General features: G+C 45.5%; 1 protein-coding gene across 3 annotated transcripts in view; it reads left to right on the top strand.

Moving 5' to 3' along the window:
- Positions 1-6216: 6216 nt before the first annotated feature.
- The window catches only part of CDK18 (cyclin dependent kinase 18), a 48712-nt gene continuing 26955 nt past the window's right edge, over positions 6217-27973 (top strand). The window contains exon 1 of one of the 3 annotated variants that reach the window (XM_072648050.1): positions 6217-6467. Coding sequence is in view for 2 of the 3 variants with exons in the window: in XM_072648051.1 (XP_072504152.1) it covers positions 12181-12233 (53 nt within the window). In the remaining variant the exon portion in view is untranslated. Of the gene's footprint in view, positions 6468-12160; positions 12234-27973 lie in introns of those variants that run through there. The other 2 variants (XM_072648051.1, XM_072648049.1) reach the window with 2 other exon arrangements.

The following is a 27973-nucleotide window of genomic DNA, read 5'->3' as shown; positions in this document are numbered from 1 at the left end:
GGTCTTCCCCCTACCTCCATGCCCAACCTCTGCCCAGAGGCCTCTCTCTGAATGGGATACATGGGACTGGGGCACCAGAGGTAACCAAGCTGGAGGTCCTACTCCCCCAGCTTCTCTGCCCTTGTTTTGGAATTGTAGGGTAATGAGCCAGGCTTCCTGGCTGGTGGGAAACATTTGCAGAGAGGGGGGGAAATGGGCTGTAAGGAATCCAACTCTCCTTCAGAAAAGAGGTTCCTTTGTGTCTGGAGAGGAAACATAGAGCTGGGCTGGGGCAATGGTGTATATGGGGGTATATCACTCACACACAAACATACACACACACACATGAACGCATGCAGATAGAATGTTGGGTACCCTGTGAAACAGGTGCCCAGAGCTCAGAGACATGGGCATTTGGAGGTATTGTCAGCCCAGTGTATAAACGTACACACATCTGTCTCCCAGAGCACCCAACACTCTAGCCTCCATTTAGTCCATCTAGCCCTTTGTAGTCCCCTCACTTCTAAACCCTAGAATGAAAAGAAATTCCCAGGGTTGAGATCTGGAGCATCCAGAGCCCTCTTCTATCAGCTAGGAGCTTTGGCCCAACCTCCAGCCTTCCAACCCTACCTATGAAAAAGAACTAGTCTGCAGACTCAAGGGAAGGCAGCATTTCTACCATCAGTAATGTCCTTGTTGTCATCACCATCCTATGAATAGGGGCCTAAGACCCAGAGGTTGGGGAGAAGAGGACCTTCACACTGTGTGGCTTTAGCCTAAAGACTTTCCCCCAACAAGTGGGAGATTCCAGGTCACATGTAGGGTGGGGTGGTAACGAGCACTGTCTGAAATCAGAGGACTTGACTTCAGATCCCAGCTCTACTATTTCCCTCCCCCTCTCTGGGCCTCAGTTTCCTCCTCTGTAAAATGAATGTATTTGATTAGAAGAGCCTTAAGGTTCCATCTAGCAGTGGCTGGTCCTATGAAGGCAGGTTTAAGTCAAACTACAAGCACTAAAAAGGCAAGATCTGTACTGTATGGGAAGCAGTGCAATGTAACAGAAAAAAAAACAACACACATTAGATTTGGATCAGGAAAGTCCTTGATTCCCATGCTGGCTCCACACTAGTTGGATGAGTCTGGGTAAGCTGATTAACTTCTCTGAGCCTCAGTTTCCTCATGGGCAAATGGGACGAATATCTGTATTACCTGCCTCCCTACCTCCCACTTCTTATGGAAGTGAATTATTATATTTAACTTCATATCCCCCATACAGTGGAGTTTAATAAATGTTTAGCTTCAGGTTTATTAGATACCAATTGTGTCATGCACTCTTGGATTGGCCAAAGCAGCTTTCTTGAGGTTCCTCGCACATAGATAAACATTCCCTGTCCCATTTCCACGCTTTCCCTGCTAACATTCCTTTTCAAAGGTTGTGCCCTCTGCCTCAGATGCCCTCTCTCCTCACCTCTGCCTCTTAGAATCTCTAGTTTCCTTGAAAGCCTGGCTTGGGCGCTATCCAGAACATTAGACCTTTCCTGACCTTCCCTGGCCTTCCTCTGGCTTTGTGCACAATTATTTGAATACCTGGGCTCAAATTTATGGGTAACCTGAGCTCTGTCCTCCTTCCCCTTGCCATGGATTAAGTTCTGCCCCTATCTTGCTCCCTCCTCTGACTCTCCAGTAGTAGGCAGGATTTATTGGTCTCCGAGCTCATCCCCTTTCTTCTCAAAAGAGGCTCTCCCCCACTAAGTATCTGTAGACTCCTATTGCCTTTCTCAGCTATCTGCACAAGAATTACCCAGGCAGAACCAGGGCCCAGGCCCCTCCTCTCTGGGAACCTGCTGGAGTTAGCATCCTGACACTTCAGCTTTGCTTATCAGTTTTATTTTTACATAAAGTGTCTGTGCTGGGGAAATCTGCATGTTCTAGCTAAATATATAGAGACTCAGATCGAAAGCACAGTGGAGAGGCCCTTCTTTGGATATTCCCCCAGGCTTCCCCACTACCACCACATATAAATCTTTTCCCATCCTCCTGCTATTCTTTCACTAGCTTCTGTTGGGTCTGGGTATATACCTTTCTTTGCTGCTAGGAGGCCTGATGATGGAGAATGAGAAGATGGGAGTTTCCAATCCTTGTAATGTATATCAAACTCATATCTTTCTGGAGAGAAAATAAATCCATTCTCAACATCCTTTCCAAACCAGCCCTTTGCTCCCCCTTTCTTAGTCTTCTTCATCCTGCAGTCACCTACTAGCTGTGTGACATTGGATGAGTGACTTAACTCCTCTCATCCTCAGTCTCATATAAAATAGGATTAATGATAGTGTTGTTAGGCAAAAATGAGGCAATGTAGATACAGCACATAACTATACACACGTTTTTATTAGATCTGTTATTTCATTGGTGTAGGGAATGCCAGGTAAGGAACTTCCTCTATGTATAAAGATCAGCACCTGTTACTCCTATTTATGGTTTTAGAGAGTCTCCTGGGGATACTGACATGTTAAGTCACTTGTCCTGGATCACACAACCAGTATGTGTTGAAGATAGAATTAGAACCCAGGTCTTTCTGGCTCCAAGGTCAGCCCTCCGTCACATTGCCTTTATACGCTATGTCATGGCAGCTGTGATCATAATTCATTTACATAAAAGTTAAATGTGCCACAGATATTATATCTAGTTTTTCATTTTTAAAAATTATCAGGCATTTCTGTTTTTCCCTTTCCATTTCCCTCTTACCCCAAAAAGAAAAATAGAAAATAAACCCCTTGTAACAAATAACCATAATTAAACAAAGCAAATGTCCACATTGAGAAAGTCCAAAAATGTATCTCATTCTAAATATTTAGTTCATCAGCTCTTTGACAGGAATTGAGTAGCTTTTTTCATTATCATTCCTCTGGAATCATAAGTTGATTGCTGAGTTCTCATGTATTTTTAAATTGTGCTTTTTAAAAAAACAATGATTATATCATAGTATAAATTACTGGTTCTGCTTACTTCACCCTGTATCAGTCCACACAAGTCTTCCCAGGTTTCTCTGAAACTGACTTTCTTCATTTCTAACATTATAATAGTATTGCATTATATTCACATACTGTAATTTGTACAGGTATTTCCCAATTGATAGGCATTCCTCCTTAGTTTCCAGTTCTTTACCACCACAAGAAGAGCTGCCATAAATATTTGTATACATATAGGACCTTTTCCTCTTCCTTTGATATCCTTGGAGTATAGTAGTGGTAGAAGTATTTCTGGGTCGAAAGCCATACACCATTTAGTAACTTTGTGGGCATGGTTCCAAATGATCTCTCCAGAATGACTCCACCAATTCACAGCTCCACCAACAATGCATCAATGTGCCCACTTCCCCACAGCCGTGCCAACATTTGTCATTTTCCAGTTTTTGTGTTATTATATCTGTTTTAGAGATAAAGAAACCAAGACTCGGCCGTAGTGGATAGTCAACCTGGCATAGTGGGTCAAAACGACGGTCTTAAAAGATTTAGGTTGGAATTCGGCTCCGACCTCAACTAGCTGCGCAACTGACTATGAGCGAGTCACTTCTCTAATCCTCAATTTCCTCATTTGTAAAATGAGGCTAAGAATAGCATTTATATAGGGTTGTTTTAACAGTCAAGTGAGATAACACATGTAAAATGCTTGGCAAACTTCATAGCACTACGTCAATGTCAGCTGTTACTATTATTAAGTGACTCGACCAGGTTTTCACTTACTGATTTTACTAGGCAAGCTTAGCTTACTTGGTAAGTGCTTAATAAATGCTTTTTTCCATCCTTCTTTCCTCCTTACGGCGTTAGAGTCAGAATTCCAATGTAGTCTCCTGTCTCCAAGTCTGGCATTTTTTCCCCTACACTACGATGCGTCTAAGAACCACAGAATCTCAGAGTAGGTCAATGTTTCAATGGCCATCCAGTCAAATTCATATCTGAAAAGGAATTCCTTCTGTAACATACCTGATACATACCTTCAGCTTTTGCTTGAAGACATCCCGGTGAGGACCAATTCATTCTACATTTAAAGAATTCTAATTATGTTTTCTTAAATCAAATTAGTCAGTCAGCAAACATTTATTAGGCTTCCACTATGTGTCAGGCACTGTACTAAGTGATGGGGATACAAAAAAAAGGCAAAAGATGGTAGCTGCCCTCAAGGAGTTTACACTTTACTATGGGAGACAAGTAAACAATATGTACAAACAAGCTATTCACTGTCTGAGTTGACTTTGTAGTCTCTGCACACTGTTGCAAGCTCTGCTCTCTAGGGTCGACCAGAATAAGTCTAAGCCCTTGAAGATAGTTAATCATCTGTCCCTTGAATCTTCTCTTTTCCAAGCAAACACCCCCAGTTATTTCAGATCCTCAGATGGCATCATGATGAAGCCCTTTGCCATTCAGGTTATTCTCTTCTGCCCAATCTTCAGCTGATTCATATCCTGAAAATGTGGTATCCAGACAGGGGCAGAGTACATACAACAGCACCATTTCTTCTCTTTATCCTCCTTCTTCATTGCCAAAGGGACCTCAGAAACTGTTGGACAAAGTGTGTTGCCAGGAACAGCCACAATGTTGTGGATCCCTCTGGAAGAGATTCCTTCTAGCCATAGCTCCAGTATTACAAGGAGCCCTCCCCCACTGGAGCAGAGGGCACAGGCCACCCTCGGTGTCAACTTTCATTTGACCAGGTGACTATAACTTCCTCCTTTCACCAGGTTGAAAGAGGAACCAGTCCTAATCTATGAGCAGATTTATGCTGTAACTTCTTCACCTTTCCACATTACTCCATTTGCTCTGCTGCTCTTAATCTGAAAGGTGAACTGATTCTTAATAATTCCTTCATTTATAATCACTCAATTTACATATTCCTTTAAGGTTTGCAGAATATCTTGCTCACTTGGGGCAGCTAAGTGGTGCATGGATAGAATACCAGCCCTAGAGTCATTAAGACCAGAGTTCAAATCCAGCCTCAGATGCTTACTAGTTGTGTGACCTTGGGAGTGTCATTTAACTCCAATTGCCTCAACAACAACAAAAAAGAATCAATTGATGCAATAGGTAGTAGCAAATATGTTTATCCTCATCTTACAGATAAGGAAACCATAACTGAGAGGTTGTGACTTGCCCATTATCATATAGCAAGTAAGTATCTAAGGCAGAATTTGAATCCAGGTCTAGTGATTTTCAGGCAGCTAGGTATTAAAGTGGATAGAGTTCCAGGCCTGGAGTCAGGAAGACTTCCTGAATTCAAATCTGGCCAAATAAGTCACACTTCTTAGCTGTGTGACTCTGGGGAAGTCACTGAACCCTGTTTGTCTCAGTTTCCTCATCTGTAAAATGAGATGGAGAAGGAAATGATAAACCACTCCAGTATCTTTGCCAAGAAAATCCTAGGGAATGGGATCATCACACAACTGAACACAATAAACTACTCATTTGCAAGTTCATAATTTTCCTAGTTGACAGCTAGGTAGCAGTGGATAGAAGGTTGAACTTGGAGTCAAGATCTCAGTTCAAATCCCGCCTCCAAGGACAACTAGCTATAGTAAGTGGGCAAGTCATTTCCCCTCTGTCTGCCTCAGTCTCAACGTCTGTAAAGTGGGGGTAATAACGGTACCTACCTCCCAGGGCTGTTGTGAGGATAAATGAGCTTTGTAAAGCTCAGCAAACCTTAAAGTACTCTATAAATGCTAGCTATTATGATGATCAATATTCTCTACTTTTGGAACACAGCACAGCAGAAGCGCCTCCAAACTCAAGTGGCTTCATCAGTCTGTTTGGGGAGAACTGAGCGATAGGAAAACTCTCAGCAGCAGGACGTTCCAGGAAATCCCTCCCTCATACTGATGCACCTCTACCTGGGATGGACCAGGAGGACCAACGCTGCGAGGAGAAGGGGACATAACAGAAACTACCTATTTCAGAAGAACCCTGAGAGACATGGTGTAGGCAGGGCCCTGGGTTCGAGTCCCGGCTCTTCCCTCAACAGGGTGACCTTGGGTAAATCACTTTCCTGGGGATCTTGGTAAAATGAAGAGGCTGTACCACATGATCTTCAAGGCTCGCTGCGGTCTCAGAGCTGGAAGGAGGGGGTGGGCACCTGGGCAGAGCTAGCCCTGGGGATTGGCAGCGGCAGAGGGCAGGGCTGGGAGGAGGTTGGGAAGAGGGAGGAGTCAATTTGGACAAGTGAAAAACTCCGGCCGGAGGCTGGGCTTTTCCCTTTCCTCCTCCCCTTCCCGACCGTCCCCTTTCCCTCCCTCCTTCCTTCCCTCCTCCCCCTCCGGCTCAGGTTGCAGCTTCTCTCGGGAGCCGCTCACCTTTCCTGAGCAGGGGAAGCAGCCGCCGTGCCAGGGCGGGCAGAGCAGCAGGGCGCGGGGCACCGAGTTCCCCGGACCTCCTCCCGTCTTCCACCCACCCACCCCAGGCAGAGAGCCGGAGCCGGGGCCGGGGCCGGGGCGCGGAGCGGTGAGTCCGGCCCGGCTCGCCCGCCCGGGGCACACGGGGGGTGGGGTAGGGGAATGTTTGCAGGGGAAGGAGGGGGTACTGCCCGCAGTGTAAACGGAGCAAGGTACAGCGGAGGAACTCTTAAAGGGGCCGCGCCGCTCCGTGCCCTGGGGCGGGGGGTGGAAGGAGAAGCGGAGAAGACGCACTCTGTGGGTGGTACACGGGGGTGGGGGCCGCCGGAAAGCGCGACCGCCCCACATTCCAGGTGGTCCGGAGGAAGAGCCGGGGCATTTTCTCACCTTTAGAAACCCCCACCCCCTTTGCTCTTAGCCTCCTCAAGTCAAGGATTCTGCCAATCGGACTCAGGTGTCCGGGCCGGTGTAGCAGCCCGTCACCACCCCCAAAGCGAAGTTTTGTGTTGCTGTTTAAAGCCTCCCCCAGCAGGCTTCTGGGGAAGGACTTGGGGTCAAGGCTCCCTGTATCCCAAGAGACCCTGGCATCTGTCACACCGAAGGGAGCCCAAGGCCAGAGCTCGGGCCAGATGCTCCGTGTGAGCTTGAGGGGCTGCAGATGAGTGTCGGGGGCGGATGGAGGGCTGGGAGGGGGCGGCTTGAGGGGCTGCCTGTCTGCTTGCTTTTCTGCCCTTTGTAACTGAACTTAGCCCAGAGCCCCGGGGGAAGACGTCTGAGCCTCAGGGAATGTCTACTGTAGTGTGGGAAAGGACTGGAGGGTCAGGGGTAGACGGAAATGTGAGTGCCCCTCCTCTCACCTCCAGCCCGCAGGCTAAGGGTTAGTGTTAGGGGCTGGGGTAGTCTGCCCGAGTCAGGGGTAGTTGGTTCTGGGGAAAACATGTTTGGGGATTCTGAGTCGACGTGGTTTAAGGACTGAATGTGTGGGCAGTGGGGTGGGGAGAGGCAGGTTAGGAATCGGAGATGGATCGTTCCAACTGGAGACCTCTGAAAGGAGAGCTTTCTCCTCTTTCGGGGGTAGGAGAAAAGTCTTCTTTGTCCCAGATGATCGGGTGGCGGGGAGTGATCAGAGAAGGGTGATGTTATAACTCAGACCCACATTGGAGGGAGAACGCTTCTACACAGCCTCTTTCTGGTTTCCTCTGTTCCATCTCCTAATACCCAGGCCTCAGTAAGAGTCTACGCAGACTGAGGAGGGGAAATGGGAAATGGGTCTGCATAGCTAGGATTCGTGAGTCCAGGGATGGATCATATCCAATTGTATAGGAGAGCTGTAAGAGCAGGTATTGGGTGGAGGGGAGGTCCGTTAAGGTCTCACTGGGGCCACTTCTCAATGACTACCCCTGTCCTCTGCCTCTAGCCCCTCTGGCCCTCAGGGGTTCCTTGACAGCAGGGCCTAGCTCTGTGACTCACTGACACCTTGCCCTGTCCATCCTGTGTCAGATCCCCAAGAGATTTCCTGTTCCATCCCCTCCCCCTCCAAGCACTCAGAGTATTTGCACATTCCATTATAGTGACCTGAGTGAGCTGTAGGAGAGATGGGACAACTGGGGCTGAGATGGAGACTTTGAGAGAGGGGAATTAGGCAATCCTCTTTGCCTCTCTAGGCCTCAGTATGTTAATCTGTAAGAAGAGAGGGTTGCACTGGATGACTTTTAAGGTCCCTTGCAGTTCTACATCTGTGATCCAAGGAGGGAATTACACAATTTTTCAATTTCACCTGTAGGATGAGGCTGGGAAGATGTCCTTAAGGTTTGAGACAGGAAAAGGTTCATAACACCTCATTGCTTGTGTGTTTGGGGTGGGAAAGTAACGTTTGAGCCCCATTGTGATCCCTAAAACTTTCTCCTGTTGCCAGAAAGAGGGTTACTTTCCAGAATCAAAGATATGGTCATTCTGTTCAGTCCTTGCCCTGGCTGCTTCAGGCTGGCTTTGTTGCTTCTCTAAGTAGATGTGATTAAGGGGTTGGCATACAAAGCCCTCTCATCACAGTCCTCCAAAGCCTTAGTCTAGATAGGGACCTCTGTATTCTCTGGACGTCTGGGTTCCCACACATCCCTCTGCCCTGTCCTATTTATTGTAGTTTTGATCCATCCCAGTCCCAGCTAGTTTTCAGAAAACAAATTGAACTTAGACAAATCACTTCATCTTTCTCAACCCCTTGTTTCCTTGTCTATAAAATGTGGGTAGGGGGCCACAGGGTCTCTACAGTTCCATCCAGCTTTAACATTGTTGGGTTATGTGAGTTCTTCCTGATCTTTGGACTTGGACCTCCTAGGAAAGGGAGGAGTGGGGATTAGGGGAGGAAATAGAAGGATGAGGTTCCTATTCCTTCAACTCTAATCCTGTACCTGTGAAAGGGGGGCTTAGGAAGCAAATAGGTCCTTGGAGCCAGTCTCCTCTCAGGGTCAGGTTTCTTGCTTGGGAGTCTCCCACTCTGGCTGGGATGAGACAGAGCTGCCTTTTAAGGTTGCATTTATTTCCTCTACAGTTCCAGGGACTCTGTTCTCTGCTGCCCTCTGCCCCCTCTTCAGGAAAAAGGTTTTCCACACTCCTGGTTTAAAAAACAAAAACCAGCCCCTACCATTGCCCTAGCCACTCTCCTTTCCTTAGGACTTCCAGTCTCAGTAGGGGTACTGGCAGTGCCCTTCTTCTCCCTGGTTCTCCTGACCCACGAGTGGGCCCTTCAGGGCATAGAAAAGACCTTGGACATTGAATGTCTTTGTTTAGAAAGCAAGCTTCTTCCTGATTGGTGGGCAGGGGTCTGCTCTGTGCCTGGCCAGGCAGAGGAAGACAGGAACAGGCTCGCCCACCACCTCGAGGTGAACCACTAAGTGACTATCTTTCTTGTTATGCCAAGGGAAAGAAGGGGGTGCAACCCAGAGGAGAACAGATGGAGAAACAAGGCCTGGAGTCAGGAAGGGGAGCTAACTTGTTATCCAGAGACTAGTAAGCCCTGTTGACATGATAGGGATACACCGGGATGGCAGGGATCAGACAGAACCCTGATCCTGGGATCTCCTTTTTTTCTCTAAGACTTCCCCTACAGGGCAAAGTGCCTTCTCCAGTTCTTAATTAATTACAGCCACTGTTCTGTTCTGGACTGCTCCAGACTTGGTGCTTAGCTTTGGCCCTATAGGAGAGGGTCATGCCAGACTCTCTCTCCCCACAATATACACCCCCATACGTATGCTGTGTCTCATACACATTGTCCTGCCATGCCCTTTTTTCTCCTTGCCCCTGCCTGACTCTCCCAAACCTGGACCCTGTGCCCTTCTGATAGTACCTGCTGAATAGACACTTTCTCATCTCCAAGGGGAGGGGATAGAGAGAGGCCAACTCTTCTCCTTCCTTCCATCCCTTATGCCACCCTCCCCTCTAAGCTTAAGCCTGGGTCCCAAATCAAGCCAAGCAGAGAGGGTAAGTCTCATAAAATATTAAAAGGGATCATAGAGATCATCTAAGTCAGGCAGTCTGATATAGGAGATGGCATCCTAGACTGGGAATCAGGAATTCCTGGATTCAAATTCTGCCCCTGATACTGACTGATTACAGTCTAGGCACATCACCTACTGAGCCTCAATTTCCTCATTTGACAATAGAATACCTGTGGTATCAGATTCACAGGGCTATGATGAGGGTCAAATAAGATAACAGACAAAGTATTTTGCAAATGTTAAAACATTATTCAAACAGTAATTATTATCTGGACACAAAGTCATGGATTTAGAACTAAAAGGGACTTTTGAGGCTCTCTAATCTATGAATCACTTCATTTTTGCAAATATGGAAACCAACACTCAGAGAAGTGGGTTACCCAAGGTCAAGTCTTAGGGCTAAAATCTGAACCGGGTCCAGAACTAAGAGCAAGGTCTTCTGGTTCCAAATCCAACATCGCTTCCACAGCACTACATCAATCCTAGTATTTTATAGCTGGGGAAACAGAAATCCCTAAACTTTAGGATCACTCTCCAAACATGGCCACAGAGGTCATTGCTGGGCTAGGCAGTGAGGTAGTGAATTAGACCCAGGCATCACTCTGGGAAGACAGGAAACAGTTGAACCTCCTGACTGAAAGGAAATCCATCTTTCCCCAAAGTCTCCTGTGCTCACGGTCAGAAGAGAAAGAAAGGAACAAAGCAGTGATATAGCTGTGGACAAAAATAGACCCCACTACTCTCTGCCCTGAAGGAGAAATTGAGGGGATGCAAGAGAAAACACTTCCTGGGTAGCTCAGTCATGTACATGCTCTGGCATTTATGAATATTTGGTATATGTGGTGTATATGTTCATTTATATGTATGTTGTTTCAAATTAATTTAAGCTCTTTGAATACAGGAATGGTTTCATTTTTGTTTTTGTATCTCTTGTGTTTGGCATATAGTAGGTGCTTAATAAATGCTCATTGATTGATTATAGGGTAAATTTAATGAAAGCTGGGGCTAGACTTTGTTGTCTTTGTAGACTTCTAGTACCTATCACAGTGCTTTGTACACATTAGGAGCTTAATAAATAATTGAATTAATGAATGAGTGAATGAGAAAGTAGAATCGCCTTTCTCTGAGGTCTTTGAGTAGGTAAGGTCCCCATAAATCCTCTGAACTAGGATAGGTGGAATTCTGCCTAGAAGCAGGAAGATAGAGTAGATAACCCCTGAAGGAGCATTAGTCTGTGCTCTTCTGATCAGCCTTGGCAGTGAATATGGACTGTCTCTCCAGAGAATCAGGTATGATCAGTCTGACAGGTCCTAGCTAAGTGTACCTTGTTCAGTTTCCCCTGAATGAAGGTTCCTGTGCAGTATCAAGTCTTTACTGCAATTATGAATTTTGATATCATCAACTTCTATCCCACCTAAGACCCCAACTTTTCCCAGAGTTATTGAAAGGGCTTGGCAAAGTGGAAGGGACATGGACTTATACCCAGAAGAGATCTAGGTCATCCCAATCAAGGCACCATAGGTAAACTAATTTCTCTTTTAAAACTCATTTTCCTCATCAGGATAATAAGCATCATTGAAACTTAAAATAACTTGGTCAGGTCATTGGTATGGAAGGCCACATGTGTATTGTAAAGAGCTTTACAAGGGCCAAATCTTATTACTGTTGTGGTTATAAGTCCTGGCAAGTTAGTTCCCCTTCCTGATTCCAGGTCTCCGTTTCTCCATCTGTTCTCCCTTGGGCTGCATCCCCTTCTTTCCCTTGGCATAACAAGAAAGACAGTCACCTGGTGGTTCCCCCTCAAGGTGGTGGGCGAGCTGGTGCCTGCCTTCCTCTGCCTGACCAGGCACAGAGCAGACCCCTGCCCACCAATCAGGAAGAAGCTTACCTTCCAAACAAAGGCATTCAATGTGCAAGTTATTCAGGATTAATACAGAGCACTCCTTAGTGAAATTTGAATTTTGTGGGGATAGGCAATAAGGAGTCATTGCAAGTGGTAGGGGAGAAACATGATGAAGTCAAGTCAACAAGCATTTATTGAGGACCCGATATATGCCAGGCTAAATTCTAGGGATACAAAGAAAGACAAAAACATTCTGTCCTCAAGAAGCTTATGGTCTAATGTGACAGGTAATGTGTTAACAGCTAGGTGGATAATAGGTAAGATTTACATCGTGACTGCACTGTTTTCTCTATATTATTTCATTTAATCATCAGAACAGCACTGTGAGATATGTCAACTGACATTCTCAACTCTACATAGATGATCTTATCTTTCCCATTTTACAGATGTTGAAACTGAGGCTGAATAGGGGGTGATATGGGAAGATGCCTTCTTTCCCTTTTTGCCTTGACCATGGACATATGTACTTAAGTATCAGGTACCGGATCCCCTGTTTGGGAGGGGGAGGATGAGGACAGGAAGTTGATGCCTAAGGGCATCAGTGATGTGAGAACTACTTCTGGACCAACGTGAAGAGGACATGATAGAGCCAGGATTTGGGGGTTAAAGAGCCCCTCCCTGCCCTTGGAAGTAGAGACTGGACTGGGTGCCATATTCTAAACTGCTGCCAAACCTTAGCATAGCTCCTTCCCTGGAGAGTGCAAGCATTTGGATGAGTTGTTGATTATCTTTCCATTGATGCCCATAGAAAGGGGCACCAGCAGCTAGATGGGTTCCCCTAGTCCCACCCAAAGCTAGCCTGTAGTACCAATACTTCTTCAGACTGAGTCTGAACCCTGGCTTTGAGTCCCATCACTGGCCCTATCCAACTGGTATGATGTTGGACAGCTCACTCATGATCTATTGAGGGGATACAACATAGTTGGATCACTATCCATTGCTGCCCCTTCAACTCCTCTACAATTGAGTAGATGATCTTCAAGAATTACTGTAGTTAGAAAGTACATCCCATCCACCTCAGCAACTAAACTGGTAACAAGCTTCTCTGAACTCAACCAGGCTGGTCTTTGAATAACAGTTCAACCTTCCCTGCTTGGTTAGGACCAACACTGACAGAGCCTTCAAGAGCCCAGGGTCATTGCCAGACCATAATGAGACCCTAGAGAAGCATCCACTAGGGTAGAGGTATTTTCTGAGATGGGAAGGCGCAATGTGGTCCAATAGAAAGAGTGCTGAATTTGGAGTCAGAAACCTGAATTTGGATTTCAGCCCTGCTACTAATTACCTATGTGGGCTAGACAGTCATACTCTGGACCTCATCTGTAAAAAGAGATTGACTAAGATGGCCTTGAAAGTCCTTTCTGACAGAATTGTGGGAATTGAGTGAGCCACACTCCCATCTTGTGACTCAATTCTGGATCTAGCTCTGTTCCTTTTTTATTGAATTGTGGATCCAGTCCAATTTCCGTCTTATGAGAAAACTTTCTTCCATTGTTTGAACCTAGTCCTGTGTGACTGGGAAACTGGACCATCTCTACCTGCTATTTAGAGACCCTTAACTAAGGACTTCAGTTATACTGACCAGAAACCCTGGTCAGATCCAAAGATCAATCCAAGGAGTTTTCTGACAATTGTACATCTCAAGCAGTCCATAGGTCTTATTCGAACATTGGCCCATACTGGTCAATCCATCATTCTTTCTGTGTTCCTTTGATTGTGTAGATTCACTTTAGGAAGTGGGACACCTTCTGTTCTGAATTCAGGGAATTGCACCTGTTCACTTTCCACCTAACAACCTGGAAAGTCCTAATCTCCCCTCCATTTAGAAATTAGATGATCTAATTTTGTATCCTGATTGTTTTCTTTTAATTAATTGGCTTTATTTGATTACTGGGGCAGCTAAGTGGCAAAATGGATACAGCACTGACCATGGAGTCCAGAGGACCTGAGTTCAAATCCAACCTCAGACACTAGCTATGTGACTCTAGGCAAGTCACTTTACCCTATATGCCTCAGTTTCTCATCTGTATAATGAATTAGAGAAGGAAATGGTAAAACTACTCCAGTATCTCTGCCAAGAAAAGCCCAAATAGGGTTATAAAGAGTCAAACACAAATAAGCAATAAAAAAATTGAATTATTGTTTTTATTCATAAAAATCCTTTTCACTCTGTATTTTAGGGTCTTTGGACTGACTGAGGAGTTCATTGACCATTTACTATGCCTATTTTGCTAATAAATCATATAGCTCAGATTATTTCCTCAGTTATTATTAATTCTCTTTTGAAATTATGTGACCTTGGGGTAAGTCCCCCTGCACCTCTCTGGGCCACACATTCCTCAACAGGAACATGAAGGTTTTGAACTAGCTGACCCCTGAGCTGTCTTTCCTCTCCAAATGGAGGTTGTGATGCATGATAGCACAGTTAGGAGGGCACGTGAAAGTTCACACCCACCTGTGTCTCAGTTGGTCCTTACAGCTACCCTGTGAGTTGGGTGTTGCAGATATCAGGATTCCCCTTTAACACTTTGAATCTTGAGATAGGTTGATTTTAGGAGTGGTGATGGTTTTTGTGTTGGGCTAGGAACTGGGTTCAAATTGAATTTGGGGACAGTGACAGATTTGAGGCTAGGATTTGGAAAGTGAAGTGACTGGCCCAGGGTCACACAGCTAATAAATACAGAGGCCAAGCTCTATCCATGAGATCAGTGTGCCTCTCACAGATGATGGACTGATAAGGGTGTAAGAAGAGGATGGGGGAGGGGGGCAGTGGCAGAGTGTCAGATGAAGGAGAATTCATTTCCATCTGTGGGGACCAGGAAAAAGTTTGGCAGAGGAGGTGGCCTAAAGCCCCAAAGGGTCACACCAGACCCTCCCCCAGAAGGAGGAGTATAGCTGAGGCTCCAGCCCAGGGGCCCTCCACTCTAGAAACCTTCCCCCCACATTGGTCAGAACAAGGCCACGTGCAGTCAGACAGCTGGAGCCCAGATATCCCCATCCTTGACCAAGGCTTCCTCTGTCATTATCTCACAGCTCCCTTCCCAAGGCCTCTGTTCAAATGATCCTGCAATATTAATCAAGTAATTATTGAACTCCTGATGGGAGTCCAGCACCAGGCTGGGTACTGTGAGGAATGACAAGGAAGGGTTAGAAGTAGACCCTGTCTTCAGGGAGCATAGGCTCTTGGGGGTGACAAAACTAATCCATAGGAACCTTTAAAGCACAAATAATTGTTCAACTCTGATACTTCTGATATGATAGAGGATCAAAGACAATCTGAGACAATTGGGGAGGAGTTGGGCCTCTAAAAGGATAGGTAGGAGTTGGGTAAGTAAATGGGGGGAAGTTGGGGATAGGTCTTCCAGTTATGAGAGAGTAGCATAAGCAAAGCAAGGGAGAGAGGGATGGTAAGGAATCTTGCCTGTAGAAGATGGAGATTCTGGAGATGGAGTAGGCCACCCAGAGAAGCCATGAGTCTCTTGTCCCTGGAAACCATCAAACAGTAGCTGAAGACCACTTGTCATGAATGCTGTAGAAGGGATCCCAGCATTCGATGGGAAGTCAGACTCAATGACCTCTAACATCCTTCTGATCCTGAGATCTTTTGGAAAGGTTTGAGAAGAGGATGAAGATGGGGGGAAAGATTGTGCAGGATGGAGGGAGAGGAGTCTGAGTGAGATGGGGGGAGGCAAGAGGGAGCAATTGCAGGCTGTTGAGGAGAGATGTGACGAAGGCAGTGTTTTGGGAAGTTCCATTTGACATTGTGTGAAAGACTGAAGGAAGAGAGACTAGCCATCAGCTTAGGAAGCCATCATAGGAATCCAAGATTGATGTTCAAGAAGCTGTGAACTGAGGAGAGAAGGGGGAGAGGAAGAGTAGTGAGTGTAAATAGGAATGTGACAAAAGGTGCTGCAAAATCCTAGAATCATGAGCTAGAGCTGGAAGAGACATCAGGGGCCATTTTGTTTTGTAGTTCATTCATTTCAGTCATGTGCCACTCTTCATGACCCCATCTGGGGTCTTCTTGGCAGAGACACTGGAGTGATTTGTTATTTCCTTCTCCAGCTCATTTTACAGATGAGGAAATTGAGGCAAACAGGGTTAAGTGACTTGCCCAGGGTCACACAGCTAGGAAGGGTCGGAGGCTAGATTTGAACTCAGGAAGATGAGTCTTCCCAACCCCAGGTCCACCACTCTATCCACTGGGCCACCTAGTTGTCCCATCTTTTTTAATCCCCTTGTTTTATAGATGAGGAAACAAAGACTTAGGGATGTTAAGTGATTTGTCAAGGTCACACGTCTAGATGGCACCATAGTGCGAGCACTGGGCTTGGAGTCAGAAAGATCTGATTTCGAATCTGAAATCAGATACTTATTAGTTGTGTGACCCTGGACAAGTCACTGTCTGCCTCAGTTTTCTCTTCTGTAAGATGGGGATAATAATAGCACCAACCTCCCAGGATTGCTGTGAGGATCAGGTGAAGCAATATTTGCAAAGGTTTAGGATACTGCCTGGTGTATAGTTAGGAAGAATTCAATAAGTAGTTGTTTCTTTATTTCCTCCCTCCCCCTCTTCTTACTTTCCTTCCTTCCTTTCTCCCTTCTTTCCCTTTTTTCCTTCCTTCTTTTCTTTTCTTCCTCTTTTCCTTCCTTCCTCTCTCTCTTCTTTCACTCCTTTTCTTTCTTCTTATTTTCCTTCTTCTCTCCCTTCTTTTCTTCCTTTTCCTTCCTTCCTTTTTTCCTTTCTTCCTCTTTCCCTCCCTCTTTTCTTTCTTCCTCTTTTCTTTCCTTCCTTCCTTCCCACAATTAATAATCATCAAAGGTGGGATTTGAACTCAGGTATTCTGACTGCAAAACCAATACTGTTGATCCTGTACCCAGTTGTCTCTCAGTCTTCATCCCTATTAATGCTCCCCAAGACAGGGACAATTCTGAGCAATAGTTAAAGGTGGCTGTGGGGAGGAGAGATTTGGGGATGGGGAAATTGACTTGCATGGAAAGACAAACAGAACTGGAATTCTCCTACCTTGGAAAAAGAAGACCAAGGCGAAGGTGACTTAATGGTCTTGCTCGGTCTCTTCCTAGAAGAAGTGTGGCAAGCAACTTTCCTTTCCTCTCTCATTACCCAGTGCTTAGCCCAGTGCCTGGCACATTAAGTAGGCTCTTACTAAATGCCAATGGATGGAACCTCTTTACTAGGGGCAGAGCAGTGGAGAAATGAGCGTAAGCTAATATAATGGGGATATAAGAATAAGAAAACTGCTTGAATTTACATAGGACTCTAAGTTTGTAAAACATTTTACATATCCTAAATGCTTTCCATGTAGTATAGCATCTCTTCTGATCATCACGATGCCCCAGGAAGGTAAATGTTATTATTATCATTGCCATTTTAAAGAGACTCAGGTTAACTGACCTACTTGGGTTGTACCGCTATAGATATCAAAGGAGGATATTAAATTAGGCCCAAGAAAGAATTTCCTTTCATGGATGTGAGACTAACACAGGAAGTTGTAGAATCTCCAAGGGCGTAGGAGGCAGATGGGTCTACCTGGGATGGCCAAGTCCAGCCCTGCCTCCACTGGGATGACCACCAGAAGGGCACCTCCAGCAGAGATGAATGGCCTATGGGAACTGTCCTGGCACACATCTCAGCCTCCCTGGCAGAGGGAGAGATCAGCAGAATGGAGTGGTTACCCTCTAATTCTGAGTTCATCTCTTGGGCAGTATGCCTGTAGGCTGGTTTCCCAAAGAATATCTCAGTCAATTATTTAATCAATAAATATTTATTAAGCATTGTGCTGATCCTTGAGGAACAGACTAAAACAAAGCAGTCCCTGGTTTCGAGGGACTTGTGATCTCTCAGGGAGATGGCATGTATATACATAAATCTCAGTGCAGTTTTAAGGTTTTGATAACAGAAAACTGCACTAAGACTTTTGGAACATCTTGCATATAAAATAAACACCAAATGATTATTTGGGGGAAATCACTAGCATCTGGGAGGACCAAGAAAGGTGTCATGGACAAAGAAGGGGGCCCTTGGACAGAACTTTAAAGGAAACTAGGGAGTCTTCAGGATGGAAGCAAGGAGAGACTACATTCCAGGCCTGAGCAAAAGTATGAAGAGGAGAGGGTATCATGTATGTATAATAATATCAGTTTGCTGGACTGTACAGTGCATGGAAGGAAGTGCTGTTGTTCAGTCATGTCGGACTCTTTGTGGACCCCATTTGGGGTCTTCTTGGCAAAGATACTGGAGTAGTTTGTTATTTCCCTCTCCAGTTCATTTTATAGAGGAGGAACCTGAGGCAAACAGGGTTAAGTGACTTGTACAGGATCACACAGCTAGTAAGTATCTGAGGCTGGATTTGAACTCAGGAAGATGAGTCTTCCTGACTCCAGACCTGGCATTCTATTCACTATATCTCCTAGTTACCCATGAAAGGAAGTAACATATAATAAAATTGGAAAGGTAGATTAAAGGTAGGCTATAAAGGACTTTAAAGGCCAAACTGAGAGGTTTTCATTTGATCCTAGAGATAATAGGGAGCCACTGGAGTTTATTGTGGAGAGGAATATGAACAGGGTTAATATGAACATTAACCTGCTGTGTGACCCTGTACAAAGTACTTAGCCACTCTGGGCTTCAGCATACCCACCTGTAAAATGAGGGAATGGAACTTAATGTCCTCTCAAATCCCTTCCAAGTCTATGGTGTTATGATTTTCTAAAGTGATATCTCAAGGAGAGTCTTATTACTTGAGCCTGAGGATGACAAATTGTATATACAAAGGACCCCGACATACACAGAAGGGTCTGCTATCACAGGCTCTTTGATCTACTTTTCTAAAAGGAAAGGCAACTTTTGAGGGGTTAACAACCACTTTTATCAAGTACACGTATCATTCACTTAGTTCAGGGGGAAAAGATCAGCACCCTGAACTTCAGAGAAAATACAGAGAAATAAAGATCAACAGACAGGGCTTCTGGCTGCCTGACCATAAGCAATATGTACATCACAGATCAACAGACAGATCCATCTGTCTGACCATTACATACATAATTAGCAGAGAGAGAAACGCCAGCATCTGGGTTTTCAAGGTGGGGGTGGGGAGGGGGCGTTGCTCCTTAGCCACTGCCCAGAGTCTCATCTGGCAAAACAAATCTTCTTCCAAAAACTAAGCCCCAAAGTAAAACCTCCCCTCAGAGTATTTATACATTTTTCTGAGTCAGAGGGCATCACAACCCTTGGAAACCAGTGCATTAGAAATTAACAAAAGGTGTGGGCTTCCCCTAATCTAGCTTCCCTTAATGGGTGGGGAAGAACTTTAACTCTCAGATTAAGGTTATGAAAATAAAGTAAAACTCTCAGTAGAGTGTAAATAAGGATTGTCTCATTTTGTCTCCATTGACAGTTGTTAATATTTTTTTGCGTTAAATCAAATCATAAAATAAGCAAGTCCTATCTTATCAGTGGGATTCAGGTGAGAAATGGTAAATACTAGGCAGGGAGGTGGAATGTTGGGCCTGGAGTCAGGAAGACCTGAGTTCCAATTTGATCTCAGGCACTTACTAGATGTGTGACCTTGAGCAAGTCACTTAACCCTGCTTGCCTCAGTTTCTTCTGTGAAATGAGCTGGAGAAGGAAGTGGCAAGCTACTTCAGTAACTTTGCTAAGAAAACCCCAAATGTGGTTGATCACAAAAGTCAGACACGACCAAACAACAGCAAACACTGGGTAGAGAAGGTTAGAGGTATTGATCAATGGCGAGAGGCTCTACTTTTAAGGGTGGGGCTAAAGATTCTCTGAACTTGTCTTTTAGGGATTTGGAAGGGGCTACAAAGAGAGGGTGGTCATTTAAACTCTCAGATGCTCTAGTGTTCACAAAGATCATTCTTTAGGGAAATACTGTCTTCTGGTGGGCTTGAGTTTAAAACAGGGATGGAGAAGAGAAAATGGAGTTAGATGGTACAATGAGGGCTTGGAAATCTCCTCCTTAAGAAGAGAGGGAGAAGAAAGCTTTTACCCTACCTTGCTGACCCAGCCCTACTTTTTAAAAGGATGACATCATTAATGTCAGGTTTGAACCTCCCATTAGGATTCCTTAGTCAGCCCCCTATCCCTGCTGTGTCCCAGGTGGGGCTGTGGGTTTGGGTTTGGTTCCTCCCTGGTCATGAGTCATCCCACAGATGCCTTAGGAGATGCTAGGCTGAGTTGGGGGAACAGAGGAGAACAATTCCCTTGTCAGTTGTTTTCCTCCCACATCCTACTTTGATCCAAGGGCTCCAGGTTGTATCCTAGAGACTCAATGTTTCTCCCCACCCAACCCAGATCCCTTTCAGTTCAACAGACATAACCTGGCCTTGTCACTGAGCCAACCTATTGTATTCTTTTGTATTCTAGTTATCTGCATGTGTCTTAGCCTGAGAACTCCTTTAAAGCAAGAACTGTTGTGTCTGAACTTCGTGTCTCCCCAGGGCCAGTCAGACCTACTTTGTATGTGTTGTTATTAGTCTGTGACAAAGCTCTAAGGAATTTTCAGATTCTTTGGCTGCAAGTTATTTTGTCCATCCCTCTCCCCCGCTCCTGCCACCTAATCTAAGAATAGGAGGATCTTCCAGAAGTTTAAAAGCTTTCTAGCAAAGGTGAACTGTAATCCCTGTATCATTCCACCTTTCACTTTCTGTCCTTTTTAAAAAATTTATTTGTTTTATTCCAAACTCAAGAAATCAAACCAGCATTTCCTTAACAAAGTGGAAGAGAAAAACAGGATTGCACCTGAAATCGCACACCCATCATGTACAACTTGCTTCAAATACACAACAAAGTTATCACGGAACTTTCCTTTTTCTTCTCTCCCTCCCCCCCAACTTTGACATGATTACCATTAGATACAAATCTGTGTGTGTGTGTGTGTGTGTGTGTGTGTGTGTGTGTTTTCTGGATGCAGACAGCATCCTCCATAGGATCTTTGCGATTATCCTTTTAAAAAATAAAATAAAAGCTATCTACACATGCCTGTTACAGTACCTACCATATACACTTACGTATACTGGGTACTCAATCCATGTTGGTTAAATGAATAAATGAGTGGCCCAGGTAATCCTGTATCTGTTGAGGGGAGCATAGGAGAAAAACAAGAACTGTGTTGATTTAGGCTTCTTGGATCTTGCTAAAATCCCCAAACAAACCTGTTCCACACAGGGAAGATGAGCTACAGAAAAGATCAATGATTTTCCTTGGTGATAAGGGACATAGGCACTTCATCCCTAGTATTAACTCACTGTGTGACCTTGGATAAATCACCTTTCTGGTTGAGTAAGGCACGAAACAAGCTGATGGATCTCTAAGATTGATGGTATCTCTGAAAATCCTTGAGCCAGTATAGTGCAGTCGAAAGAGTGCTGGCCTATAAATTAGAAGACCTGAGTTCAAATCTTGGTTCTACCGTTTACTACCTGTGTGACCTTGGGAAAGTTGTTTAATCTGTCTGGCCCTTAGTTTCCTCATTGGTAAAATGAAGGGGGTGAACTAGATGACCTCTAAGGTCCCTTCCAGTTCAAAATCTATGGTCCTTTGATCTCTTATTGAAGCAGGGCTACCTCAGAGATGATGGGGCATTATCCAATGGCCTTCACTGTAGAGCAAGGGGGTACTGATCTAGAAGTTCTGCCTCCTAACCTGACGTCCTGTGGGAACTGCCTGAGCCCTCCAGGAAGGTTGTCTCACCCATCCTCCTGCATTCCAAACAGAGGCTGTAAAAAAATCTGCTTTAAATTCCAATCATTGCCTCCAAAGCATCTGCTATGTTGGGGGGGGGGGGGGGAGGGCGTGGGGTGGGTTGTGGAGTTGAGTTAATCCCTTTTGTCTTCCCCAGAGGTGATTACCTTTGAGGGTATGAAGTCTTAGACTGCCTCCCTTCCCCAGCCCCTGCTATCCTACTTTGAGTTCCCTTTGGAGTGCAGAAAAACTAGAGGACACAGCACCCCACCAGAATGAGGGTTTTGTTGGGGGCAGCAATGGAGAGCTTGGCTTCTTCATGAAGATACAGAAGCTTGAAATCCACTACAGGGGAACAAAGCTGCTTTGGGTAAGCCATAACCTTTGTAGTAGAGAGGACGTCATCGTGATGGGGAGAAGAAATGTTATCAGTTTCAATCAGCAGCCCTCCTGTTGGAACCGTGACCAAGTTTCCCCAGTCAGAAGGGAATATTTCCAAAAAGACATTTAGACAAACGTCCAAGATGGTTGTGACGTCTGTAAAGCTCAGTCGACCGCAGTCTTTTGCTCTTTTGAAACATTCCTAAAGCTGGCAGGGAGGTACAGGGTGATGGAACACATTTGCCTGAACCCAGGCCAGGCTTTCGCTTTGACGTTTTCTTTGAGTGAGGGAACCAGCTGTTGGATCCTCTTGTCTTTGAGAATTAACTCAAAGTCACCTCCTCCTTCCTTCTGGGTCTGAGCCAACAATGTCTGGGATCTGGATGTTAAGGGTTTGGGAAAGGAGAGTGGGGCAGGTCATCGTCCTCTAGACCTGGTAGCTGCTTGATAGAGGTCAATACATAAAGTTAGGGAATAAGAAAGGGAGGGAGAAGGGATACAGGGAAGAGTGAGGACCATTGGAATCACAGAATCATCGTCATTATTGTATTAGCTGGCATTTTTGTGGTGCTTAAGGGTTGACCAAACCATTTTTAATGTATCACATCATATAAACCTTACAACAACAACAACTGAATGAAGTAGATACTACAGCTATTACCAGAGTTTTAATCTGTGTGGCACCAGCATGACCTAGTGGATAGAGCTCTGGCCCAGAAGATCTGGGTTCAAGTCCTGCCCTGACACATACCAGCTGTATGACTCTGGGCAAGTCATTTAACCTCTCAGTGGCTCAGGCAACTCTCTTAGACAATGAGCTACAGAAAAGCTGCCAACTTGCACTGGTAAAGAGTTTCCTCACTTCGGAGTCCCCAGTACCAGACATGCCAAACTCAAGTGGGCTGCTTGCAAAACTCCCAAGTGCTACCCAAATCACATTAAAATGTAATTGGGAAATGTTTAGCAAAATTTTTGAAAATACAATACAACATAGTGTTAATTTGTGGTTTTGCAGGTCAATATGCAGCTATTTCTATTTGAGTTTGGCATCACCTCCCCCTGCTAATGAAATCACAACCCCATTCCCTATCCTTGTGTGGCCTCTCAATTTAAAAATCAATTTTGCATGTGTTCTCTCATTTGGTAGTCACAAGGACCCTGTGAGCAAAGGAGGGATGGACAACAGATTTTTATCCCCATTTGGCAGATGAGCAGATTGAGGCACAGGGAAGTTTAGTGAATTTCCAAATGTCACACCACCCTTTACTGCCAGAGGGAAAATTAGAACTCAGGTCTCTGGCCTGGAGTGCTTTTCCCGTTATACTAGGCTTTGGCTGCTCTTCTAGTTTACCTCCAGTAGCCATGTGGCAGCCTTTCCCTGCCCCTGCCAGTCCAACACTGAGCTTATCTTTGGGCTCATCCTTTCCTGACAGCCCAGTAGCATTAATCCTAATGCCAGTCTCTCCCAGAGCTGTTTGAGCAGCCTGTTTGTGGCCCACTCAGCTACTGAGTCCCAAAGCCACAGAGTTGATCTTTGTGGTCTTGGGTGGGGGTGGGGGATAGGGTGGGGCAACCTCTGTTCTTTTGGGGGTAAGGGGAGAGCAGGGTGGAGGAAAGGCAAGAGACCCAGGGACCAGTGGACTGGCCTGTTCTGGCCTGCCGGAGCTGGGGGAAGGGGTGATTCCTGCCATACTGACTCATGACCTTCTGAATCCTTGGGCAATATGGTATAATGGAAAGATTCCCCCTGGTTTGGGAGTCATGAGACTTAGGGCCTAGTCTAGGCTTTCTCACTGAATTGCTTCATGACCTTGGGTTAATCACTTCCCTTCCCTGACCTTCAGTCTGCTTAGTGACCAGCTGTGCTCCAAGGTTCCTTCTAGAGTCTGGACCAACATTCTATAATGGGGAGGAGCGGCTGGAGGGGAGGGGGATTGAAGGGTCTGATTGCTGGGTCCAGCCCTGTCTGAAGCATTGTGAGCTGTCAGCTCATCCTCAGGAGGGTGAACGTCACAGCAATGACTGATTCTCTTACCGCCTTCTCCCCTTCATCTCTTGTTCACTTATTCAGTTCTTTACCTCTTGGCTGACCATGCTCTGTATTTCCCTCCCTCCACCTAGATCTTTCAACATCTAAAAGCATTTTATTAACGCCAGGGAAGCGTCCCCTTGCCAACTTGGCTGAGCCTATCTTTTTTGGGTGGAGAAAACCAGGAAAGTAGGTTGGCATTCAGGGCTGTATAGGGTAGGAAGAAGGGCTGGTGCCCAGAAATTCTTCCTGGAATTCTTTTCTTGGGGTTCCTTTATTGCTTGGCAGGGAATCAAGATTCAGGTTGGACTGAGGTCAGGTGGGACAGAATAGAAGCTAGTGATGGCAAGAGGGTTGGCAGGAAAAAAAATAACATTTAAATTTGAGGGGAGAAGGACACCATGGTGTGAGCATCTGGTTCTGCCATTAACTCACTGTGTAAACTTGGGCAAAAATGAGGCTCTGTGAGCCTCAGTTTCTTTATCTGGAAAATGGGGGCATTGGATTCAATGATTTCCAAGGTCCCTTCTAGCTCTCAACGTTTTATGATTCTTTCCCTTTTCAAACTAGAAGGAAAGCAAATGTGAATGAGTATATCTAGATTTTTGTGTCTACGTGAGCATTTGGTTTGCTCCCAGGCCTTCTCCATCAAGCTCCTCCCCCCTGCCCATGCCACCTACCCTCCTCCTCCACCCCTGTCCCAGCAGGAAGTGCCTGGATAGACTGGCGTCAGCTCAGGAGGAAGTAGACAGGAGAGTGGGGCTGAAAACTTTCCAGACTGACCTGGATGGGGGAAGGAAGATTCCTTAAGGAGGGGCTCATGACCCAAAGCAGGAATACTCTAGCATGCTCCAGGCTGACGGGCTTGGGGCAAGCCTGGAGAGTGTCCATCAAGACTGGGTTTCCTATGATAAATTGAGTCCCCTTTCTTCCCCTCCCCCACTGCTTGCACTCAGGACCTATCCAGGGTCAAGGCAGTCTTCTTCCCTCTCCCCTTTCCCATCCCTAACAACCCCTTTAACTCCTTGATGACCTAGGCAAACTAGCCCCCTCCCCCAACACTAGCATCTCCCTCCTTACCCTGGCACCAATCACTCAGTGACAGCCCCGGCTGACTCCTCAGCCCCAGGGACAAAGGCCATACTGTGCCACTCTGCCCTGCCCTGGTCCAGCTATAAACCGGGTCACACTGAGACCTTCTGTCCCTAGCTTAGGGCTGAGGGGAAGACGGCACCAAGGTGACAGGCTTCTTTTCCTGACTCTCTTCCTCCCCTCCCCCCACAAATCCAGGGAGCTGATTCTCCCCAGGGAAACTTGACAGAAGGCAGCTTGTGTTTCGACCTGAGGAACAATAATTCATTCACTGCCTAGGCTGACCAGTCATACCAGGGACTATGCTGGGTTCAATACCCTGATTGTCCCTGGCAGAAAGAGGGCGTCCACTCTCCAGCTGTGGTCATGTCTTCCCCATCATCCTCAGTAAGTCATTCCCTGAGTCTTCCCATCATTCCTCCTGCTACAACAGGGGTAGCCCCTTCCCTCTTCTTCCCTGCTATAGAGCAAGGGGTTCTTTTTATGTGAAACATTTCCATATTAGTCATTTTGTGCAAGAAAACTCAAGAAAGAAAAAGAAGGAAAGAAAGAAACTAAGCTTTGGTTTATGTTCAGACGACATGAGTTCTTTCTCTGGATAGCGTTTTCCATCATGAATCCTTTGGAATTGTCTTAGATTTTTGCTGAGAATAGCTAAGTCATTCACAGTTCATCATTGTGCAATGTTTCTGTTACTGTATACAAAGTTCTCCGGGTTCTGCTCACTTCACTCTTGTAAGTCTTTCCAGGTTTTTCTGAAATCATCCTGCTTGTCATTTCTTATAGCACAATAATATCCCATAACAATCATATACCACAACTTGTTCGGCCATTCCCCAGTTGATGTATATCCCTAGAGCAGGGGTTCTTAACCTGGAATCCATGGATCCTCCAAGGGGAGCTGTAGATAGATTTCAGGGAATTTGAACTTGAATGGGGAAAAGAATGGCATCTGTATTTTTCATTAACCTGTAACTAAAATTTAGCATTTCCTCTGTTTGTGAACCTTCTGAGAAGGGGTTCATAAGTTTTACCAGATTGCCAGAGAGGTCTGTGATGCAGAAAAGGTTAACCACCCATGCTCCAGAAAACAGCTGAATCTTATGTCCTCTCATCAACCTTGACTTCTCACCAGCCAGCTAGGCCCAAATGATCTGTGTGCTCCAACCACCCACCTCCCTACCGCTGAAACTCCCAGAGAGAACAGGCCCTGGTAGAGGGGAATCTTCTCTCTTCTCTGATCTTAGTGTCTTCAGAATGCAGGCCTGAAGTTCTCTACCACCAGTTTAGTCTGGAACCCTGAAGAAAGTAACTATGACTTCAAGGCAAGTTCCCTTTTGTTTTGGGAAGTTGGCTGGCAGCTTCCCTCCCAGAAAATTTTAAACCAATTCCCCATCTCCCCCGTGGGAAAGTTGGGTGGAGATTTATAGTGGCTACTAGTAGATTCCTGAGCCACAAATTGAACATGCCACCCCATAAATCCCCAGTCATAGGATGGCTTTATGGGGATGCCCTGTTTTCAGAGGGTGGAATGGCTGGCCACTCCTGGGTGGGGCAAAAATGGAGCTCACGCTAAACCCAGGGCCTCTGAGCTGACCCCCAAACTAAACTGTGGCCCCAGTCACAGCAGAGCTGCCACTGAGTCCTATGACTCCCCTCCTCCTTCACATCTCACAGTCCATGGGAGGTGATAGTGATCAGAGAGATCCTCAAAACATTAGGATGGTAGATATCAGGAGAGGGAGCATGGGATTGTGGAAAGAGTGTTTAGACTTGGAGTCTGGAGAGTCTTGCATTTGCATCCCATCCACACACTTATTAGCTATGTGACCTTGGCTGGGCAGGTCATTTAACTGTGGAGGTTCTCTTTCTCAGTTTCTCATTCTGTAAAAGGAGGATAAAAATATTTACACTACCCCTTTTATTAGGTATCTAAAATCTTTCACAATCTGGCTCCAATCTACCTTGCCAACCTTATTATACACAGTTTTCCTTCATGTACTCTGCATTCAGCCAAACTGACTTTCTCACATACCTCATAGATGCAATCTCTCATCTCCATGCCTTTGCCATGAACTGTCCTCCCATGCCTAAAATGCACTCCCTCCTCAACCTCCAACTCTTAAAATCCCTTGTTTCCCTCAAAACTTTGCTAAATGAGGATAGAACACTGACCCTGCAGTCAGGAAGACCTGAGTTCAAATGTGGCCCCAGATTCTTACTAACTATGTGACCTTGGGCAAATCACTTAACCCCTGTTTTCTCAAAAAAAAAATAGCTAAATGAAGCCTTTCCTGATCCCCCAGTTGTTAGTACCTTTTTCCCCACAGTTGCCTTGTATTATTCACTTTGTGTAGAGAGTCAGCATGGCATATTGCATAGAGACCTGGCCTTGAAACTAGGAAGACCTGTCTGGATTCAAGTCCTATCCCTAACACAAATTTTGTGTTTGACTGTGGGCAAGTCACTAGATTTCCCCATGCCCTAGGTAGCTAAGATTACTTAAGTAGTAAAGAAGATGTGATTAGTGTTAGTAGAAGCAATTTCCTAGCTTGGGAGTGCCCTCTGCTAATTAGACACCAGTCAAATCTTCCCTTCCTATATTCTGTGTAGACTTCTCTCTGTGTATCTTGGTTTCCTTGTTGGACCGTGAACCCCTTGAGAGCAGAGACTTTTCAGGTTGCATCATCTGTAACCGAGTGCTAAGGTGCTTAGTTAATGCTTGCTTGATAGACAGATTGATTACCCACCTCACCACACTGTCATAAGGAAAGTGCGTTATAATTTTAAAAGCGCTTGACAGAGATTTATTATTATCCTTAATGTTCTGGGGCAAAGATATTTCCTATTACTATATGAGGAGTCTCCCCTTTCCTCTCATCTCCCTCAGGCTCCCTCCACCTCTGGTGGTCTCCATCCCAGACACCTCCCCCTTCATTCTAGTACACAAACAACTGATTTGTGACTCAGGACAGCTGGGTCCTGTTCTTGG

This window comes from Notamacropus eugenii, chromosome 2, assembly GCF_028372415.1.
Source record: "Notamacropus eugenii isolate mMacEug1 chromosome 2, mMacEug1.pri_v2, whole genome shotgun sequence".
In the NCBI taxonomy this organism is placed as follows: domain Eukaryota; kingdom Metazoa; phylum Chordata; class Mammalia; order Diprotodontia; family Macropodidae; genus Notamacropus; species Notamacropus eugenii.
Note: the sequence above shows the minus strand (reverse complement) of the source record. Positions and strands in the feature narration are given on the sequence as shown.